Below are 17,981 nucleotides of genomic sequence, written 5' to 3'. Positions count from 1 at the left end.
ATGTACCAGGACCAGAAGCGTTATTAAAACAACACAATCACCTTGCATAGCATATAACATGTATCATCCTGGACTTCTACTCGAGGTACTATGGTTGTGTACAAGCTTTTATTTAAAAGAAGTGGTAATTCGTTTGGCCTTTATAATTTTGAATTTTTTTCCGATACTGGTTTTTATCTTGACTATTCCGGGCGCAAAATAATTTGGTTTCGTTTGGGTGACCTGCATTTAAAAGTTTCTAGTAAGATCTATGTGTAACATCATACTCTGTAATACCTCATCCTTTCATGTAAAAACGAAAGAAGAAATTAGTTTCAGTTTGATTAGTGTTATGAACCTACTTGTATTGAGAGCAGTCATTGTATTACCACCCTTTTGTAAAGGGTTCAGATAAGTGGTTCTCGGCGTATACAATGATCGTGCTCGTTATTTTGTGTTTACGTTGAATTCATTGATCGTGCCTTTTCCGTTATTTTTATGCCCCCCTTCGAAGAAGAGGGGTATATTGCTTTGCACATGTCGGTCGGTAGGTCGGTCGGTCGGTTCGTCGGTAGACTAAAGCATGTCCGAGTGATAACTCACCAATTCCTGGACGTATGGTCATCAAACTTGACATATAGGTTGGGCCTGACCAGTAGATGACCCCTACTGATTTAAGGGCTCATCGGGTCAAAGGTCAAGGTCACAGTGACCTTTAATGGTAAAATAAATTAAAAGCTTGTCCGAGTGATAACTAGACAATGCCTGCACCCATGGCCCTCATACTTGAATTGGAGGTTGGGCCTTACAAGAAGATGACCCCTATTGTTTTTGGGGGTCATCGGGCCAAAGGTCAAGGTCACAGTGACCTTGAATGGTAAAAGGTTGTTCGAGTGATAACTCAACAATGCCTGCACCCATGGCCCTCAAACTTGACTTTGAGGTTGGGCCTGACCAGATGACCCCTATTGATTTGGGGTTCATCGGGCCAAAGGTCAAGGTCACAGTGACCTTGAATGGTAAAAGGTTGTTCGAGTGATAACTCAACAATGCCTGCACCCATGGCCCTCAAACTTGACTTTGAGGTTGGGCCTGACCAGATGACCCCTATTGATTTGGGGTTCATCGGGCCAAAGGTCAAGGTCACATTGACCTTGAATGATAAAAGGTTGTCCGACTGATATCTCAACAAAGCCTGAACCTATGGTCATCAAACTTGACTAGGGGCTTGGGCTTGACCTGTAGATGACCCTGTTAATTTAAGGGGTCATCGGGTCAAAGTTCAAGGTCACAGTGACCTTGAATACAAAAAGCTGGTGTGATAATTTGACTCTGACTTGGAGGTTCATGCATATTTCATTCAATTGTCCAAATAATCCTGACAACATGGCGCTCAAGGGGGGGGGGGCATTATGTTTGACAAACATCTCTTGTTTAATTTTAGTTTGATTAGTGTTATGAACCTACTCAGATAAAGCAGTCATTGTATTACCACCCTTTTGATAAAGGACCCAAACAAGTGGTTCTCGGCGTATACAATGATCGTGCCTTTTGTCCTCTTTTAATTTTAGTTTGATTAGTGTTATGAACCTACTCAGAAATATATTTATATTGAAAGCAGTCATTGTATTATCAACCTTTTGATAAGGGCCCAAACAAGTGGTTCTCGGCGTATACAATGATCGTGCCTTTTTATCCTCTTTCAATTCTACTACTTACTTCATCTGCTTTAAAAAGACCAGTCAATCTCTACAAGACCCCCCTCCCCTATATTGTGACGTCATTTAAATCAGCGTTGACACTTAAAGGCCTAGTTTAAACCTTCTACAAGTGACCCCCCCCCCCCACACACACACACATCTGTATACAGTACACAACCTCTGTGTATCTTTATCTAATTTCCTTGTGCCCTCTTATCAGGCCTCTGATCTGACTATCCTGCTGTGCAGTTTTGGAGGTTTTATTATAAATTGGACCCTAAATGGCCCTGAGCCAATAAATAAATACACAGGAAATTGGCCCCTACCGTGACACCAGTGCAATTTGCTGGAGAAGCACAGCGAGGGATTATCATGCCAAACATTCATTAAAGGCCTAGTTTAAGCCTTCTATAAGTGCCCCCCCCCCAAAAAAAAAAAAAACAACAAAAAAAAAACAACAACAACAACAACAACAACAAAAAACAAAAATAAATAAATATAAAAATGTGTAAAGTACACAACCTCTGTTTACTGATCTTAATATATTTGCCTTGATCCCTCTTATCAGGTCTCTGATCTGAGTTTCCTGCTGTGCAGTTTTGAAAGTTTTATTATAGAAATGGATCCTAAATGGCCCTGAGTCAATAAACGAATACACAGGAAATTGGCCCCTACTGTGACACCAGTGCAATTAGCAGGAGATGCACAGCAATGGATTATCATTCCAAACATTCCTTAAATTAGGCCTTTAAATTGCCCATTTGCATATGCAAAAAGTAGGCGTGATTATATGCGCATGCGAAGTTATAACAATTCACGTAGTCATGTAGAGTCATCTTCAGCAATAAGTAACGATTTTTCACAAATAAGAAACAAAATATTTAAAAAATTCAAGCGCCCCTGATTTTTTGGAAAATGAAGGGCGAACACTGATAACTAACTACTACATAGGTTGTAGGAGTATAAACAATGCGGTGAAAATGTCAACCAAAAAGTGGATCAAGCATATTCGGCCTGTCTTTGAAAACACAAACAATTTAGCTTTAAAACATATACAGATGGAAAGAGCCATTAGTCTGAGATGGTATCCACTGTATTGTGTTTATTAAAAGAAAAAAATGTATGACACACCAAAGTCACTTCTGAATTGGTATAATTTGCCCTAAATCGCCTATAAATATTGGTTTGAGCTTTTTCTTATTTCCTTTAAAACACTCAAAAGTAAAACAAACTGTCATCGTCTGGGATGCCCTCAACGTTTTGTAGAATAAAACAATTTGTATGTGTCCACTACACCGTAAACCGCACAGACTATGCATGATTTAAATCCTAGTGACATAATCCGAAAGGACACGCCTACATTCAATTAGCATGACGCGGCCTGTCAGTCAAACGGGCCGGTCGATACCCGACCGACCAATCAGCGTCCAAATTTGGCGGAGCTTATCAGTTGCCCGTTACTATCCGCCTTGACCTCCGACAATCTTGTCAACAGTAGTGTAATTACTCTGTTTTCTATACATTTAACACAAAATATGTTTCTCATAACTAAGAGATGGTAAAGACAATTAAGGAAATCCATAATACTGACATTTTTCCTGATTGCTGCTTAAAATATGCATTTTTTGGCATCTGTATAATTATCGTCTGCTTCTGTGTTCATGTCGGAGGGCCCTTACTAAGGGGTCACATGGCACTGTAGGCGTGGCCTTATAGTAATTGAAGTGGTGTCAATTGCAGACAACAATTTTCGCGTTTTTGTAAACCTTTCATGGTGGAATAGAAGTGGCATGTGTGATATACTCATTCCCAGGACTTAATATGGCATGTCCACGTCTTAGTTATATCTTTGTCGTGGTCACGACATAGTCAGTTTGGGAACAAGTAAGTATTATAAGTATAGGTCACGATATTAAATTAAGATCTGGTAATGAGATAGTAACTCGTTGCCACGTACACGTGCCTGTATAAGTATTGTTACACAACCTCTCTTTTGAATGGTTTAGTCCCTCATTATCAACGCATTTGAATGTGGGTAGTTAAATCGAGGTAGCATTTGGAGAGAAGAAAGGAATAGGGAGCTATTTCACAAAGAATCATATGAGCCATTTGGAGAGATTTTCCACAAAAGTACCTTTTCCAAGGCATTGGATCGATCCTAGAATACCTAGTGACCCCCACTCCACTCCAATAAAACAACTGAGAAAAGTATCTTCATTTCGAGCATTTTTTAAGATAAAAGAAATTCCAGCATTTTTTTAGCCTTGGTGTCGTCGTCGGCCCCGTCGTTGTGCTAAAACGTTCATCGTAGCTCAACACCATCATTACAATATATTCAAGTTAAAAAACATATTTATGTTCTCCGACACAATACGCTCATGTACAAAAGGGCCAAAAAATCTTGTTTTAATTAATTTTGAGTTATGCCCCATGTTCTACAGAAAACAACCAAACAAAAACAACAACAGACGAGCGTGTGCCTAGGCTATATTGCGCACTTGTTATGTTATTGCCGAGGATGGCATCTTCCAAACATGCACTTGACCACGTTTTCTACGAGTCAGGTTCCAATGTATTTCTGACTTACCTTGACTACTATCTGCTAATTATAAAATATGTTTAAGCAAATCTGAAACTGTTTTATTTTTAATTCAATGATGAAAACAAAAAGATATTGATTAGCCCGATACATTGCATCGATTGGTAAATATTGGTTAATTATACGGCAGTTTTGCAGAAAAATCAACGAGATTTTCTCTTAGACAGTATATATACATGAATGATTTTAATTCAAGGAAAGGTTTATAGTATAACACTATATGCAAGTTAGACGATCAAGAATATATTATGCATCCTAAACAGACAGTATAGATATCGAAAAAACAAAACATCAAAGCGCAAAAGATCATGTTAAAACAATGAATCGTTTTCTTATAAACAACTAATACTGGTTCTTCAGTATCCACCGAGGTTCCGTTTGAAGAACGTAAACTAGCAATGCATTTATTTCAAACAATGTTTGTATTCTCAGTTAATTGTCAACATTTAGTTCAACGTCGATAATTATTCCACATATCTGACCAGTAGAAATCGACGACATCCCTTTTCCACAAAACATATCTCCAAACTGTATCTTTACATCATTCACGACGTGTGATAGATGTGGTTCCTTACCACTGTATGTTCCTTTTCCGGTAAACGTTTGGCAAATGCCATATGTTTTGACTGGATCAAGTTGAACTTCGGGAATCAGCACATTAGACGTTTTCTTTTCTGGTGCAAAGTAAACGGTTTCTTGTATGTCTCCTTTTAAAACACCGTCTTCATATACTGATATCTTTCCTCCTACCATACCTTCATGAATGGGACGGTATAGTATTGCTCCAATCAATCTACACGGCCTAGACACTGTAAAACTGATACCATCTATTTTATTCCCGTGTAGCCATGGTTCGGCATTGACGGATTTGAATCTTTTTACTCGAAAAGTGGGACGTTGTCTACGTTTTGTTGGATAGCCAGAGACTGATTCACCAAGAATGATATCCCGATATATATCAAGCTTTTCTGCCTGTGTCAGAATTCCATCGTCAGTTACGTGTGTGGCAAAATCTTTAGCACTCAAGGTTGGAAATCGAACTAACCGTAGCAAACATCCAATCTCTTCACGAATCATGTCTGTGTTTGCATGATCATTTCCTTTTTGTTTGCAAGCTTTAACAGCCCATGCTTTAAGAGCAAAATAGACATCGATTTCGTAGCATTTTAAAGACTCTTCCTGAAGAATTAATTCAACTGTAGATGGTGGAAGACTCAGAAATGACACTGACTTTAGCACTTTTGCGGTTTTCTTTGAAATAAAATTCAAACAATCCCTTTGTAGATCAACTTCTTGAAAGTGCAACGCCTGGCCCAGAATTGTGCATACATTTTCCACATTGAAGCCTTTTTTCAGAAATTCCCGACAAGTGTTTTGCAATGACGGCACGTCATATTTCTTTGAAAGGTAAATCAAGTACATCACCGAATCCGCATTGACGTCACACGATTTGGTGTATAGAAACCTACAAAGTTATGTATAATGGTTAGGACAAGCGGAATTTTGTAAGAGTGTTTATACATCGCCCATAACTTAGAAAATGGATGCATTTTTGATCATTGTTTACATTCAACTTGTTTTCTGAGGAAGAAAGTACTGGGCCCATTCTTAAAACAGTCTCATGAGTGAGTTCAGACTAAAAACAGCAAGTTTTACCTTCACTAGTACTTTCCTTCTAGCAGTGCTATAGTGGTATAACTTTCTGAATATATTACCACTTTGAGTTCCAATATCACAAAAAATAATGGATTTATAAACGTATCGAGGGCTCAACGCAATAGTGTCGTAACTCCATTTTTCAAAATTGTTCAGGAGAAGGAAAAAAATTCTTAATTTATTTGTGTTGGATATATTTGAAGTATTTGAACATGACAATGCTGTACTGTATGTTAGTTTTAAACCAAAAAAGTATATTATGTTCAAACATTGAACACAAAAGATGAATTTGATAAAATTTGACTTACTACAGTTTTCCACCTCAAAAGTCAGATTTCATGAAAGTATATATTTATGCAACACTGTCGTAACTTGACTTACGACAGTTTTCCACCTGATATTATTTCAATTTGAGAAAATATATTTATGCAACACTGTAGCACTTTTTGTCTTTGTCATTTACAATGAGAGATATGGTTTATAACTAAACAGATAATGGACAACTTTTATTATATGATAATTGTTACAACCAAGTAGTGCATCACTTTTGATTTGCTTATTATTCGAGTTGAGTAGAGGTCTAACTTTACACTTAAATACTAGGAAAGGGTCAGGCTGTATGAGCCGTAAAACAATGAAGCATAAATCAGAACATAACACAACATGACTGTATTACTTTTGAACATTTAATCACTTAAGTATTTAACTTGCACAACAAGATTTTGTTCATCCTGTGTCTAAAATTTAACAACAATGTTTAAGCTTTAGCAAAGCATAGGTTCATGATTTAAACATAAGTTCTAAAACAGCTATAATTAACATCATTTTTGCAAAGCTATAAAGCACACTTATCAATACTATCATCATATTTTGAAATAATGTATATTTATTTTATATTCTTTACTTTATAACAATCATTCCCATATAACTGACAAAAATTGGCAAATTTCTTGATAATTCCATCTGACTGTTCAATTAAATTTCATTTAAAAAAAATCAGCGAAAATGTTTTTGAAAATATCAGAAAAAATGTCTTCAAAGGAATCTAATGATAATATTGACCATTGTTTTCAAATGTTTGGTTTATTTCCATAAAGGGGAAGTTCTTATCAATATACAAAATCCACTTGTCCTAATTGAGCTCTACTCAACTGGTTCAAAAACACTTGCGGTCATTGCCAGGAAATATGTTTTAGTCAAAGCAGCATTACACCAAGTAAAACAAGAAAAACTAATTAACTATGTTTTTCGGATGACTTTGAAAAACTATTTTCAGACTATACAATGTGTGGAATGCATGTGTTCATCAAGTTTTCTTGCGATGACTTCCCTTGACTTTGACACTGCAGTGTCCTGTGGGAGTAGGGGGAAAACGGGATGGTGGACATCTGGAATGATTTGCTTTATGCACAAGCTTAATAAATCTGTTTATTAAATTGGTTAGTTTTTAAATTGGGCTTTAACTTTCATAAGCTAATAAAATTTCCCCTTTGTCAACAAGATAAATCAATGGTATATCATCATCTTCCAAAAACACCCACCATCATCATCAACATCAGCATCTTTGCCATCACCCCAATCAGCATCATAATCATTAACATTACCCTAGTAACAGCATTGCCACCAACCACATCAGCATCATAACCATTAACACCTCCCTCATTAACATCATAGCCATCAACCACATCAGCATCATAACCATTAACACCTCCCCCATCAACATCATTGCTATCAACCACATCAGCATCATAACCATTAACACCTCCCTCATTAACATCATTGCTATCAACCACATCAGCATCATAACCAATAACACCTCCCCATCAATCCAATTCTAATGTATCTGCTAAGGCATCTTTAAGAGACCAAAAGGCAACTTCGGTACCATTTATATCTAAAGTTGTTCCATGCAGTGCATGTTCCATTACAATGTTAACAAAGTCCACAACATCAGGAATTGCATCTGTTGACCAGTATAGTCTTTTTAAATTGACATCGCTAAAAAGTTTGTCACCCCTAAATAAAAAAAAATCATCCATCGTTTCCTCATTCCAGTTTGTTGGTTGAATTGTATAGGATGTTACTAATGCGCACACCAAAGTTTGCTACACATTGTCACCCTCTGCCACAAAACACTTCAGTCTTCAGATTTCACATCATGTGACTTCAAGCAAAAGCCACTTTGCTTCCTTGATGCCAAGTAGCTTTTGCTTGGAGCATAATGTGAAATCTGAAGATTGTTGGCATCAAAAACTGATAAGAACTGTATTTGAATAAGCATTATTTGATTCCCAACCACTTTGACTAATATCAACTTCAGGGAGCAAAAATTCTTATCAAAATCACAATATTTTGCCTTAGGTAATTTTTTTTCGACAAATATTAGATTTCCAATACCACATTAAAAATGCAAGCTATTTTAACTACTATGGTATAAAGGAATTAGTAAGACTCATTTATTTATCAAAATGCTACCATAAATATCCTATAAGTTTGATTAAGCAATTTATGGAAAAAGTCAGTTTTATTAGGATGAGACTTAATTCACTTAAGATGCTACTGCAATAACTTATATCGCCTCAGAATATCATATATTAAGGTAATCATTTAACTTCTATAAGCACAAGTTACAATACATAACTAGGATAAGGAATATTTCATAGCTATTTAAAAAACAAAACAAATAAAAACTCTTAAAAACTGTTATCTTCAGATGTGGCGTATATAAATCTTCAAAATTCTTTGGATTTCACAATTTTTAACATGTACATGTATATTTACTGTTGTTGTTTTCTTTTCTGAGAAAAGTAAACTCACAGCACCATTATTATAACATCATTTTAGTGAAATTAATTGAGTTACTACGGTGTTGCATATTTTTAAATCAAACTTGGCATAGTTTTCAGTGCAACACTGTATGTAACTCAAGTTACGACAGTGTCGCATAAATGAAAATAGTCAAATTAAGATACGACTTTTGGACAACTTTTCATTTTAAATACTTAAAAATCGATATTTTTAGAAAATATTTTTTTATGACAGAAGTATGTGAAAAATGCAAAAACAACATTTTGTGAAAAAATGGAGTGACGACACTATTGCGTTGAGCCCTCGGTATATAAATATATGACTTTTTATCGTTTATAATAGTTGCATTTTATAGTCTGCGTCTTGATGCAGATTTGAGATCGATCGTTAACATGGAATGAAAACGGAATAGATTCACGTACCTTAAAAACTGTTTGAAAATGATTGTATCTACATCAGGTATCTCTATCACCGCAGACGATTCTTGTAAAGGACCGCAGAACATCGTATAGAACACCGGACTCCTGCTAGAAAGGATGTTTTTGTGGGCTCTGACAACCTCCTTCCCATCTTCAAATGAAAATGCGATATCGCTTAGGATTTGTGTTTCAAGTAGTTGCAGGTTAGTTTCAGCAAAGTCGTCCGAGTATTGCCATGGGTCTTCGCTCTTGTTGTGCATCGTTATCTCCATCATCTGCTGAAAATAAATATTGTCGATAGAAAAGTGTAAGCAAAGTATAAGAATGGAGCACAGTACAACCAAACCAAAGCTACTAGAATCATTAAATTTAAGATGAGGCTTATAGAAAATAAATGGCAACACATGTTTAAACATTCGTTCACATTTGTCAAGAAACTGTTCCATAACATGTTTACGACAATAATCATTTCTGTCTGTTAAGAAATGTATTTTCTATTGGATTTCACGAGACATGGTAGTGCTGTAGATATTATATATACATTGTTCAAAACTAGACTAAAAGAGTATGCATTACAGAGTCTTCAAAGTCAAATAAATGATCGAATCTCCGAAATCGATTTATTACAGGCATTTAAAACTGTGCTAAATCCTGATAAATGTTTATCTATGGATCTGTCTTATATCTGCGAAAACTGTATTAAACTTCTGACATTAATTGCATTATTTAGGTATTGAAAAAAGGCAGTCATCAAAATACAGATAAAGAATATAGATTTTACCCTGTATGTTTTAAAAACAATGTTTTTACTATCGAGGACGAATTTCATTTATGTTGATTTGCCCTCTATGCAACTTACTTTGAAATGGTCTACTTAGGGAAAACTATATAAATTAGATTATTTTTTCTGAATTACTAAACTGATTGGACTGAAAAATATCATGTATATATTGTGGCTCAGGTTGGCTTTAGACAAAATATGGGAACTATTGATATGTGTTTTGTTTTTGTTTTACATACTATCATAAAATACTTCATGAATAATAATGAGAAGTTATTTACTGTTTGTGTGGATTTTAACCAGACGTTTGATTCTGTTGAAAGGGATGTTACAAGTTCATGATAGGAACTCATTAAAGTTGATTAAGAGGTAATGTTGCATTCAATATTCATTGATGTTAAGTGTAGATATGACAATGTTTTAAGTGATAGTCTTATACGTATGTTTGTTAGGTGTCCATCAAGGAAAATCCGTATCCCCTTTTTTATTTTATATTTATTTAAATTATATAGAAGAGTATTTCATGACTAAAACCAATCAGGGTTAAGATTTAAACGTGTTTGATAGCTATATTATTGTATGCTGGTATATTGTTTTGTTGCCAGTATCAGAAGCTGGTTTACAAGAAGATGGTATGTTATTACTACAGAAATATTGTGAGTTAAGGTATAACGGTCAGGATAAAATTACTGTATTATTTATAACCCTGAAGTATGGAGTCTTTTGAAAAGTAAGCAAATAAACAACATCTATTTAAACTTTCGTTTAGAAGGATTTGGGTTAAGAACATAAAATCAAAAATGCCTATTGTTTTCTGAAATAAAATCTAAAACTCTATATAAATTAGATTCGTGTTACCAGTTATCTATAAATATAGTTTTACAACTGGTTATCTACTGATAATTTGCGACTTTCACTTAGTAAGTTGTAACACGAACCTTCTCTAGTTAGCCAGGTTGTATGTTACTTCTAAGTTGAATTCGCAAACCATAAATAGATAGTCTGTTAGCGCCTGAATCAGGAATGCATTTATGGGTAACTGGTAATATGAAACTTATCTAGTTAACTAGTTAGTAAGTTACTTACTAAGTGGAATTCGCAAATCATGACTAGATAACCAGTTACTGCTAGAAGCCAAAAATGCCTTTATAGATAACTGGTAACACGAATCTTATCTAGTTAACCAGGTATTATGTTACTTATTGAGTGGAATTTGCAGAGCATTACTAGTTAACCTGTTAATGATGTACAGCTAAAAAGGTAACAGGTGGCAGTTCTGGTCACTTTCAAGCCAGTTTTTAGTCTTATGATTTTTATCTGACCGAAAGAGTTTCACAAATATTAACTAGATAGGTATATAATTATCGCGAAAATTAAGTGGTTAACACGAAACAATGCCCGAACGTTAACATGTTATCTTACGGCAGTTATATGCCACTATACATTTGTAATGCATCATGATATTGAATACATTAAATCTTGATGATAAAATCAAAACATACGATATGTGTACAGATAGCGTGCTATGGTGGTGAACAGTCCATCTATTGTGAACAAAATATATACGACAATTACCTTATTTACCTTCCTCTCTTCTTCACAAACCTCCATGATGAAAATGATTTTCACAAGTTATTATGCAGGTTAAAACTCGAGGTCCTTTTTTGAAAACATGAATCGTGCATTTTCAGAAAATGATGAAGTGCTGGTTTATCTATAAACACTTGTAATGCATGTAAAAGATAACCCACTTAATGACTAAAGCTGTTGGTTTATCAACAAATCTTATCCAACAATAGTCTCAAGTACCTTCCCCTTACACTATCGTTATGGGTCAGGCAAAGGCCAATAACGGCGGCGCCCTGTGGACACTATAAGGTTATCATTTATTTTACTTTTGTTGATCACGTTAATAAACAACGGCATTTGAACACTCTTAAAATGTAAGAAAATAACAGTATACTCCATTTTTTTGTGATCTCATGTCTGGAAAGAAACATTTTGACTCAAGTGAACTTTACGTAATTCGGATGTTGTGCACTTTCGGATGTTTGTCAATTCACTTCACCTTCTCTGATTCAGACTGATGGTTAAAATGGGAAATTTAAATGGGTAATGGAACGAGTAAATATAAATATAACACTGTATTTATTGCAAGATTTGTTTGTTTGCATACAAATTTAATGTTTTATGTTTCAAATTTCCCAGTTCTGTTGTTTCTCTTTGTTACTTTTCCTGGTCAGCAGCATAAGTGGAAAACTAACTTCATACGATATGTAAAATTGCACTAGCTGCTTCTAAAAAGTAGCTTCATCACATTGCCAATAGAGCATGACTCTCATGTCAGGCCTAAAAAAATATGTCTGTTTCCTGTAACCCGACCGACCGTGATTTTTTACCACCGACCGCAATTCTCTCCCCCAAAAATTCTAGAATTTTTATTTTTTAGTGATCTCTGGCCTGTGATGACAACGATAATTTAGTCGTGTACAAATTCGTCGCATGGTTCCGGTTTGGCAAGTTAGCAATGGCGAAGAGCTTATTGGCTGTGACATTAACCAACCATTGTCCAAAGCTCAATAATAACAACGTCACTAAAGTCATATTGCCAATAGAACACACCCAGACGATACACAGCGTATATCTAGTAGTGCACAACAAGGATGTTCCGTGCGATTATTCAGCAAGGTGCTCGGTAAGTTCAACATTTTGGAAGTTTCGATACTTCGGTGAAACTGCCGATTCATCACATGAAAATGGTCATAGCTGGTGCCGAAAAAAATATCCAATTAACGATCCTTCATGCATATATTAAGACAGAGGTCTATCCCATTATCTTATTTTTACAAAATCATTCGTTCTCTAAGTTCATTTTCAGAAAACGACGTGTACTTTCGTTTTTCTGTTTTCAGAAAATACGGTCCGTTATTTAGTTATTAATAAATGTAAACCTCCTTTAACTTTTAATACCAAATTTTAGAAGTGAAGATACTGCAGAAGTCTGAATATAGTACAGAAAACAGCTGGTTGAACACATTCAGAATGATCGGATCACTTTGCATCCATTAAAACCATTTTTATCACATGTTTGTCACAGTAGCTAGTGTTAAATTCATGAATTCAAGCCACTATATTAAAGATCTATAGCATTTTTAATACAAACTTTTCAGACTGCTATCGAAGCTGATGGGTTCCAAGTCTCCAAGGAGATGACATTGGCAGACCTAAAGGCTGTGGCCGACATGCGGGCAGTGGCATTTCATTGTGCAATGGAGCCTGGAAAAATTCCTTCGACCTATGAGTCTGGAAAACACCCTTCAGCTGCTGTTGTAAATGCCTTTCAAATCCTCATGGATGGTGAAAAGGTCAAGATTAAAATAAAATCTACCTGGTATGAATTCAGACAATCTTGATCATTTGAAATGTATTTTAATTTTTAACCTAATACAGAACAGTGTTTCGCTAGTGAGGCAACTGCATGTCAGACGCATCATACGACTAAAATATAGTTTAAAGTGCAGTAAACCCTCATTTAAAGAAGAACTGTTTTTCGGAGTACAAAAAGCATAGCAGAAAATTTATGTATGAATTTCTGCAGATGCAGATAGTCATTTATATAAAATATGTGTCCAAATTTCTCTTTTCAGTCACAACAGAAAGGATGAGCTGTACAATGATGTCGTCAAGCTCATGGTGCAGAGAAATCTAAAAATGCACAAAAGCAGTGTTGCAGACGAAGGAGAATACATAGTTCAGGTGAGTGGTGAGACATTTTTAAGTCCCCCTCGCTATCTGTCCGTCCGTATGTTAGTTTATAGTTTAATCCGTGCAAAACACTTTTTGTCCCAGTCTGAGTCATAACTATTCAAAGGAATTCAATGAAACTTCACACAAATATTGGGTATGATGTGAAGGTATGCAAGTAACAAGAGTAGGGCCCTTGTCAAGGTCACAGGCAAGCTCCTTAATAGTTTTGCATGAATTTCCATACATGTTATTTTGTGTTTCAGGCATAATAAACTAAACTGAAAGTATAAATTTAAGTATCAATAGAACTTTACAACTGTTAGGCATGATGAAGAGTCAGGTTGTGCCTACAGGGTCTTGGGCAAGGTCACTTTAATAGTATGCTATTCAAGGCACCACTTTGGGGGGGGGGGGCATTTGTCAAAAGTGACACTAAAAAGTTTATACTATTAAGATTTTCTCAGTCTTTCTCGTCTATAGTATTTGTTTTGTCTATTTCAGGTGATCACCAATGCCCTTTGGTGTCTGACAAATCACCATCTCACCATAAATGACGCAGCCAAAACATATAGAGACGCCAGAAATGTTTGCGCAATTCCAAGGCTTTAATGATTTAAAAGGAAAAAAACTGAAAAGTCAACCACTTCAGCAAGCAGAGTGTGACAGTCATGCAAATGCTTTAGTGAATATTATTACAAAACCAATATTTCACAGCGATGTACATTGGCAGCAGTTCAAGGAAGAGGTTGAGTGTCTGGCAAAGTGTCTTGTTCACTATAAAATGTATTTAGAAAACATACTAAAAGTCAAACACACAGACACGATCAGCTAAACCCTCCTAGAACTGTTGGAAATGACAACTCTGTAGAATTTCGGGCCAAAACTCCTTTTGTGTATGATAAATATAAGTTGTTTGATGAGGAGGTCAAAAGCTGTGATTTTCTGAAGCCCATACTGTTTGATGAAAGTGTACATCTTGCCTCACCCTTTGAAAACAGAATGCAAATGAAAAGGTTCTTTGACGAACTCAGTCTATCTGTTGATGTTGACCTGTATAGATATTGTCCAGGAGGAGATGTATCTACTATTATGTTTGTAGCTTAAGTTCCATCTAATAGGTCTGCTAATGCTGCCCATATTCAGCCTGTCAGAGTCATAGCTCAAATTCATAACACATTACCAGAGTACCATACAAGGGCAATGAAAAGGGAGTTTAGACCAAAAATTAGTCTCATTGCTAAAATTCAGCCAGGAATTTTAGATTTTGTGTACAAAGAATTGGCCCTTGCCGCATCTGTTTCTTCGAACCCAGAAATGCAACAACGAATTAAATTGATTTCATTGGGTGAAACAGGTCTCGTTCCTGATCTGCGAGAATGAAACAATGGCCGACCATCTGACAAATTTGATTTTTTCTTTGAAAAACTAGAGGAGGTAGTGGAGAACGTAACTGCAGCAGATAAAAGGCGGCATGGGGTAGCACATTTAAGCCATTGGATATCCCTCGGTGATTTAATTAGCCAAGCTGCTGAGAAATGCCCAGAAGGAACCCTGGTACCCTCTAAAAGTCTAGTACGTCTCCAGTTTACACCGCGCAATCCATATACTCATGCAGCATTGAATTTCACAAGCCGTATACCTGTCCAGTATAAGATTCAGAAGCGACAGCTACGAGTTCAGCATCTAGATCAACACTACTGTGCTGCGCAGTTCAAATATTTCAAGTCTAAAGCTATTGAACTGGGACCAGATGCCATCATGCTCTGTTGTGACGACAAAGCAAAAGTCCCAGTCGGAGATCCAGGTGTGTTTGTGTCCACCGGTGTTCGTGGCAAGAAGACGTTAGCTCCAGTTTCTGAAAGTTTGGAAGCACTGGACCACGATATGACGAAATCTAGTTTATGTCCTTCAGTATACCTTGAATGTGAAATTCCACTTGATATTGAGAAGTCATTTGTGCGTGGACAGGTCAATGTGGTGGTAAATGACAGTGTTTTCCAAACCTCTGGGCCATTTCGGCATGCAGCCATTATGTGTACCATCCTTGCAAAGCGTGACCGTTACCGAGAGTACTTTTGCGTTTTTCAGACGGTGGCACAGATCAACGCAACACTTTGTCTGTTAAATGTGCTGCAATCTGCATCTTTAAAGAGATGAACTTAGACATGTTGAATCTTGACGATGATGGCAAGTTTAAGTCCTGCAACAGTATGGCACAGATTAGGGAACGCACTGAAAAACACCCGGAATTGAAGCCAGTATGGGAAGCATCCATTGGTCCAGTGCAGAAAAAGGTAGAGGAGCGATTCCAGAGGCTAAAATTGAAAGATGTTCCTTTTAGACCTTTTGATCCTGTCTCGGATGAGAATATCAGCTTACTGCAGCGCCATTTGAGGGCACTCTTTCCGGAAATGGATCTCACTAAACTGCAGAAAATCCACACAAAGAAGATCATGTCTTACCAGTCTTACCTTGAAAAGCATTGCAGACAGCGTCACTACACATTCCAAATCAGAAAGTGTGAGGATGAAGTGTGTTGTATTCCGCCCACAGTTGATCGCCAAAACCTTACTTGGTTACCCGATCCCATCCTTGATGGAGAACATTACAAATCATACTCTGATGTAAAAAATCAAGACACAACAGAGGAGGATCGTCCGACATATCAGAAGGTTGAAAGTACGGAAAGGAAAAACACACAAAAACCTAAGGGCAACTTGAGGAGTGCTCCATTGTCCGTGCAAAGAAATGCTGATGAACGAACACATGATGCTAGTATCTTCACTGCACAGAATGCACGTTCCATCACCGAGTGTTGTGAGTGCCGCAAACCTCATGTCATTTATACTAAGCATAAACTCACTGAAAGGCAATTGGTTCAGGTTTCGCTACAGCTCTCTGAATTTGACTATACCTGTGGATCATCACCACACCAGCAAACAAACTTCACGGAGTCGTCCATGTGAGAACGCAGCTTTCATGTAGGGACCCAATCGAACTGGCATTTTACAGTTCTGAAGTTGGCAGGAAATACTTGTGTTGCTTCTGTGCCACCCCACAAGCAGAAATCAGTGCTGAATTAAAGAAACAGTTCAAAACTGTTTTACCTATATGCCCCGAGTGTGTGGCTGCAGGAAGGAAACCAATATGTCAGCGGCCATACAAGAATGGACTTGATAAGCCTAAGGATAAGTAAATGGTACACTTCTTCCAAAAATACAAAGTTTAAAAACTTGTTCATTGTAGATACTGTACGTGTACTAGTTTTGCTGTTTTACTGTTATAAAAGAAATTGTATTAATTTTTGATCAGTCAATCTATTAGATAATTAGACTTAGCTTTTTGTATGCTTATTCTAGTCTATATGAACCTATTCTAGTCCAATCTATCATTTTATCATTACCCGAGTCAGTAGGTAAGGTTTAAGTGTTCAAGCAGTGGACCATGGGTCTACACTTGTCCCAAAGACCTGTTAAATTCTGACAGCACTCAAAGAGTTAAATGGATTATGCGTTAATATTAGTCATTGATTCTAGTCATTTATTGTTCTAAGTATTGATTATATATGTTTGTTTGGAGATTCTTGCCATGTTGTAACAGGGGTTTCTTGCTAGTCAGATGTTATAGTCTAGTTATGATTCTTACCATGTCTAGAAAACTGTTTATTTTATAATAGTTGATATGTACATTTAATTGTAATACACTGTTATATTATGTAATGTTTATGTAATGTTTTATTAAATGTTATTTGATTCACTTTTTAACAGGGTTGTATTTAAAGTGTAAAGATAAACTGCTTCCCTGGTGAACATACTGGCAATGCTCAAAATTGCACATAATGTTGCCACCGATGGGATTCGAACCCAGGTCTTGCCCTTTAAAAGGATGCATTCTACAACTGAAATACATGTACAATGGCTGTCAAGCTAGCAGTTTTACCTTATTTAATGCAGAAAGTTTGAATATACATTTATATATCACACTGGTTTCTTTTTAAAATAAGTCACCTGCAATTAACATAAATATTGTTAACATTTAAATACAAGAATAAAAAAAATAAAAAAAATAATATCTACCTACCGACCCATATTTGTTTCAGCATGTTACAGGAAACAGACATATTTTTTTTTAGGCCTGAACCTCTTGTATTACGAAAAACTTATCATATGACAGGTAACTATGGTTTTAAAGAATGATCGTGACACATATTTAACAATATACAATACATGTCCGGTTCTATTTTGGTTATTCTCCTGCAAGAATTGACGGAGTTTTGGCCTCTTTCTAAAAAA

At 36.1% G+C, this 17,981-nt stretch overlaps 2 protein-coding genes across 7 annotated transcripts; one reads left to right on the top strand and one right to left on the bottom strand.

The window, feature by feature from the left end:
• Nucleotides 1–4,349: 4,349 nt before the first annotated feature.
• Nucleotides 4,350–11,667, bottom strand: LOC128236521 (BTB/POZ domain-containing protein 6-like). 3 transcript variants are annotated; one of them, XM_052951463.1, is made up of 3 exons: nucleotides 11,518–11,667; nucleotides 9,165–9,439; nucleotides 4,350–5,743 (listed from the first exon to the last, which is right to left on the bottom strand). In XM_052951463.1, exons 1-3 carry the CDS (start codon nucleotides 11,551–11,553, stop codon nucleotides 4,711–4,713), a joined length of 1,344 nt encoding a protein of 447 aa, XP_052807423.1. In that variant the 5' UTR covers nucleotides 11,554–11,667; the 3' UTR covers nucleotides 4,350–4,710. The 3 variants fall into 3 exon arrangements, with proteins under 3 accessions (XP_052807423.1, XP_052807509.1, XP_052807584.1); XM_052951549.1 differs by having other exon boundaries at nucleotides 9,165–9,436; nucleotides 11,518–11,636; XM_052951624.1 differs by having other exon boundaries at nucleotides 11,527–11,568.
• A 73-nt stretch (nucleotides 11,668–11,740) lies between these two features.
• On the top strand, nucleotides 11,741–17,700 carry LOC128236679 (uncharacterized). Of its 4 annotated transcripts, none has more exons than XM_052951757.1 (5): nucleotides 11,741–11,820; nucleotides 12,392–12,637; nucleotides 13,113–13,333; nucleotides 13,590–13,698; nucleotides 14,191–17,478. In XM_052951757.1, the coding sequence occupies exon 5, from the start codon at nucleotides 15,843–15,845 to the stop codon at nucleotides 16,653–16,655; it is 813 nt and encodes a 270-aa protein (XP_052807717.1). In that variant the 5' UTR covers nucleotides 11,741–11,820; nucleotides 12,392–12,637; nucleotides 13,113–13,333; nucleotides 13,590–13,698; nucleotides 14,191–15,842; the 3' UTR covers nucleotides 16,656–17,478. The 4 variants fall into 4 exon arrangements, with proteins under 4 accessions (XP_052807717.1, XP_052807870.1, XP_052807792.1 ...); XM_052951910.1 differs by having other exon boundaries at nucleotides 11,747–11,820; nucleotides 14,191–17,474; XM_052951832.1 differs by lacking the exon at nucleotides 11,741–11,820 and adding an exon at nucleotides 11,846–11,885 and having other exon boundaries at nucleotides 14,191–17,700.
• Nucleotides 17,701–17,981: the final 281 nt, after the last annotated feature.

This window comes from Mya arenaria, chromosome 1, assembly GCF_026914265.1.
Source record: "Mya arenaria isolate MELC-2E11 chromosome 1, ASM2691426v1".
Taxonomy (NCBI): Eukaryota; Metazoa; Mollusca; class Bivalvia; order Myida; family Myidae; genus Mya; species Mya arenaria.
The sequence above is the reverse complement of the archived record's forward strand: the minus strand, read 5'-3'. Positions and strand labels throughout refer to the sequence as shown.

What these genes read in the sequence shown, in the direction of transcription:
- LOC128236679 (XM_052951832.1), top strand. Translation starts at nt 15,843, where the DNA reads ATGAACTTAGACATGTTGAATCTTGACGATGATGGCAAGTTTAAGTCC.
- LOC128236521 (XM_052951463.1), bottom strand. Translation starts at nt 11,553, where the DNA reads ATGGAGGTTTGTGAAGAAGAGAGGAAGGTAAATAAG. An exon ending in AAGAGAGGAAGGTAAATAAG is followed by an intron (nt 9,440 to 11,517) that starts GTAATTGTCGTA and finishes ATTTATTTTCAG; the next exon opens with CAGATGATGGAGATAACGAT. An exon ending in ATTTTCAAACAGTTTTTAAG is followed by an intron (nt 5,744 to 9,164) that starts GTACGTGAATCT and finishes ATAACTTTGTAG; the next exon opens with GTTTCTATACACCAAATCGT.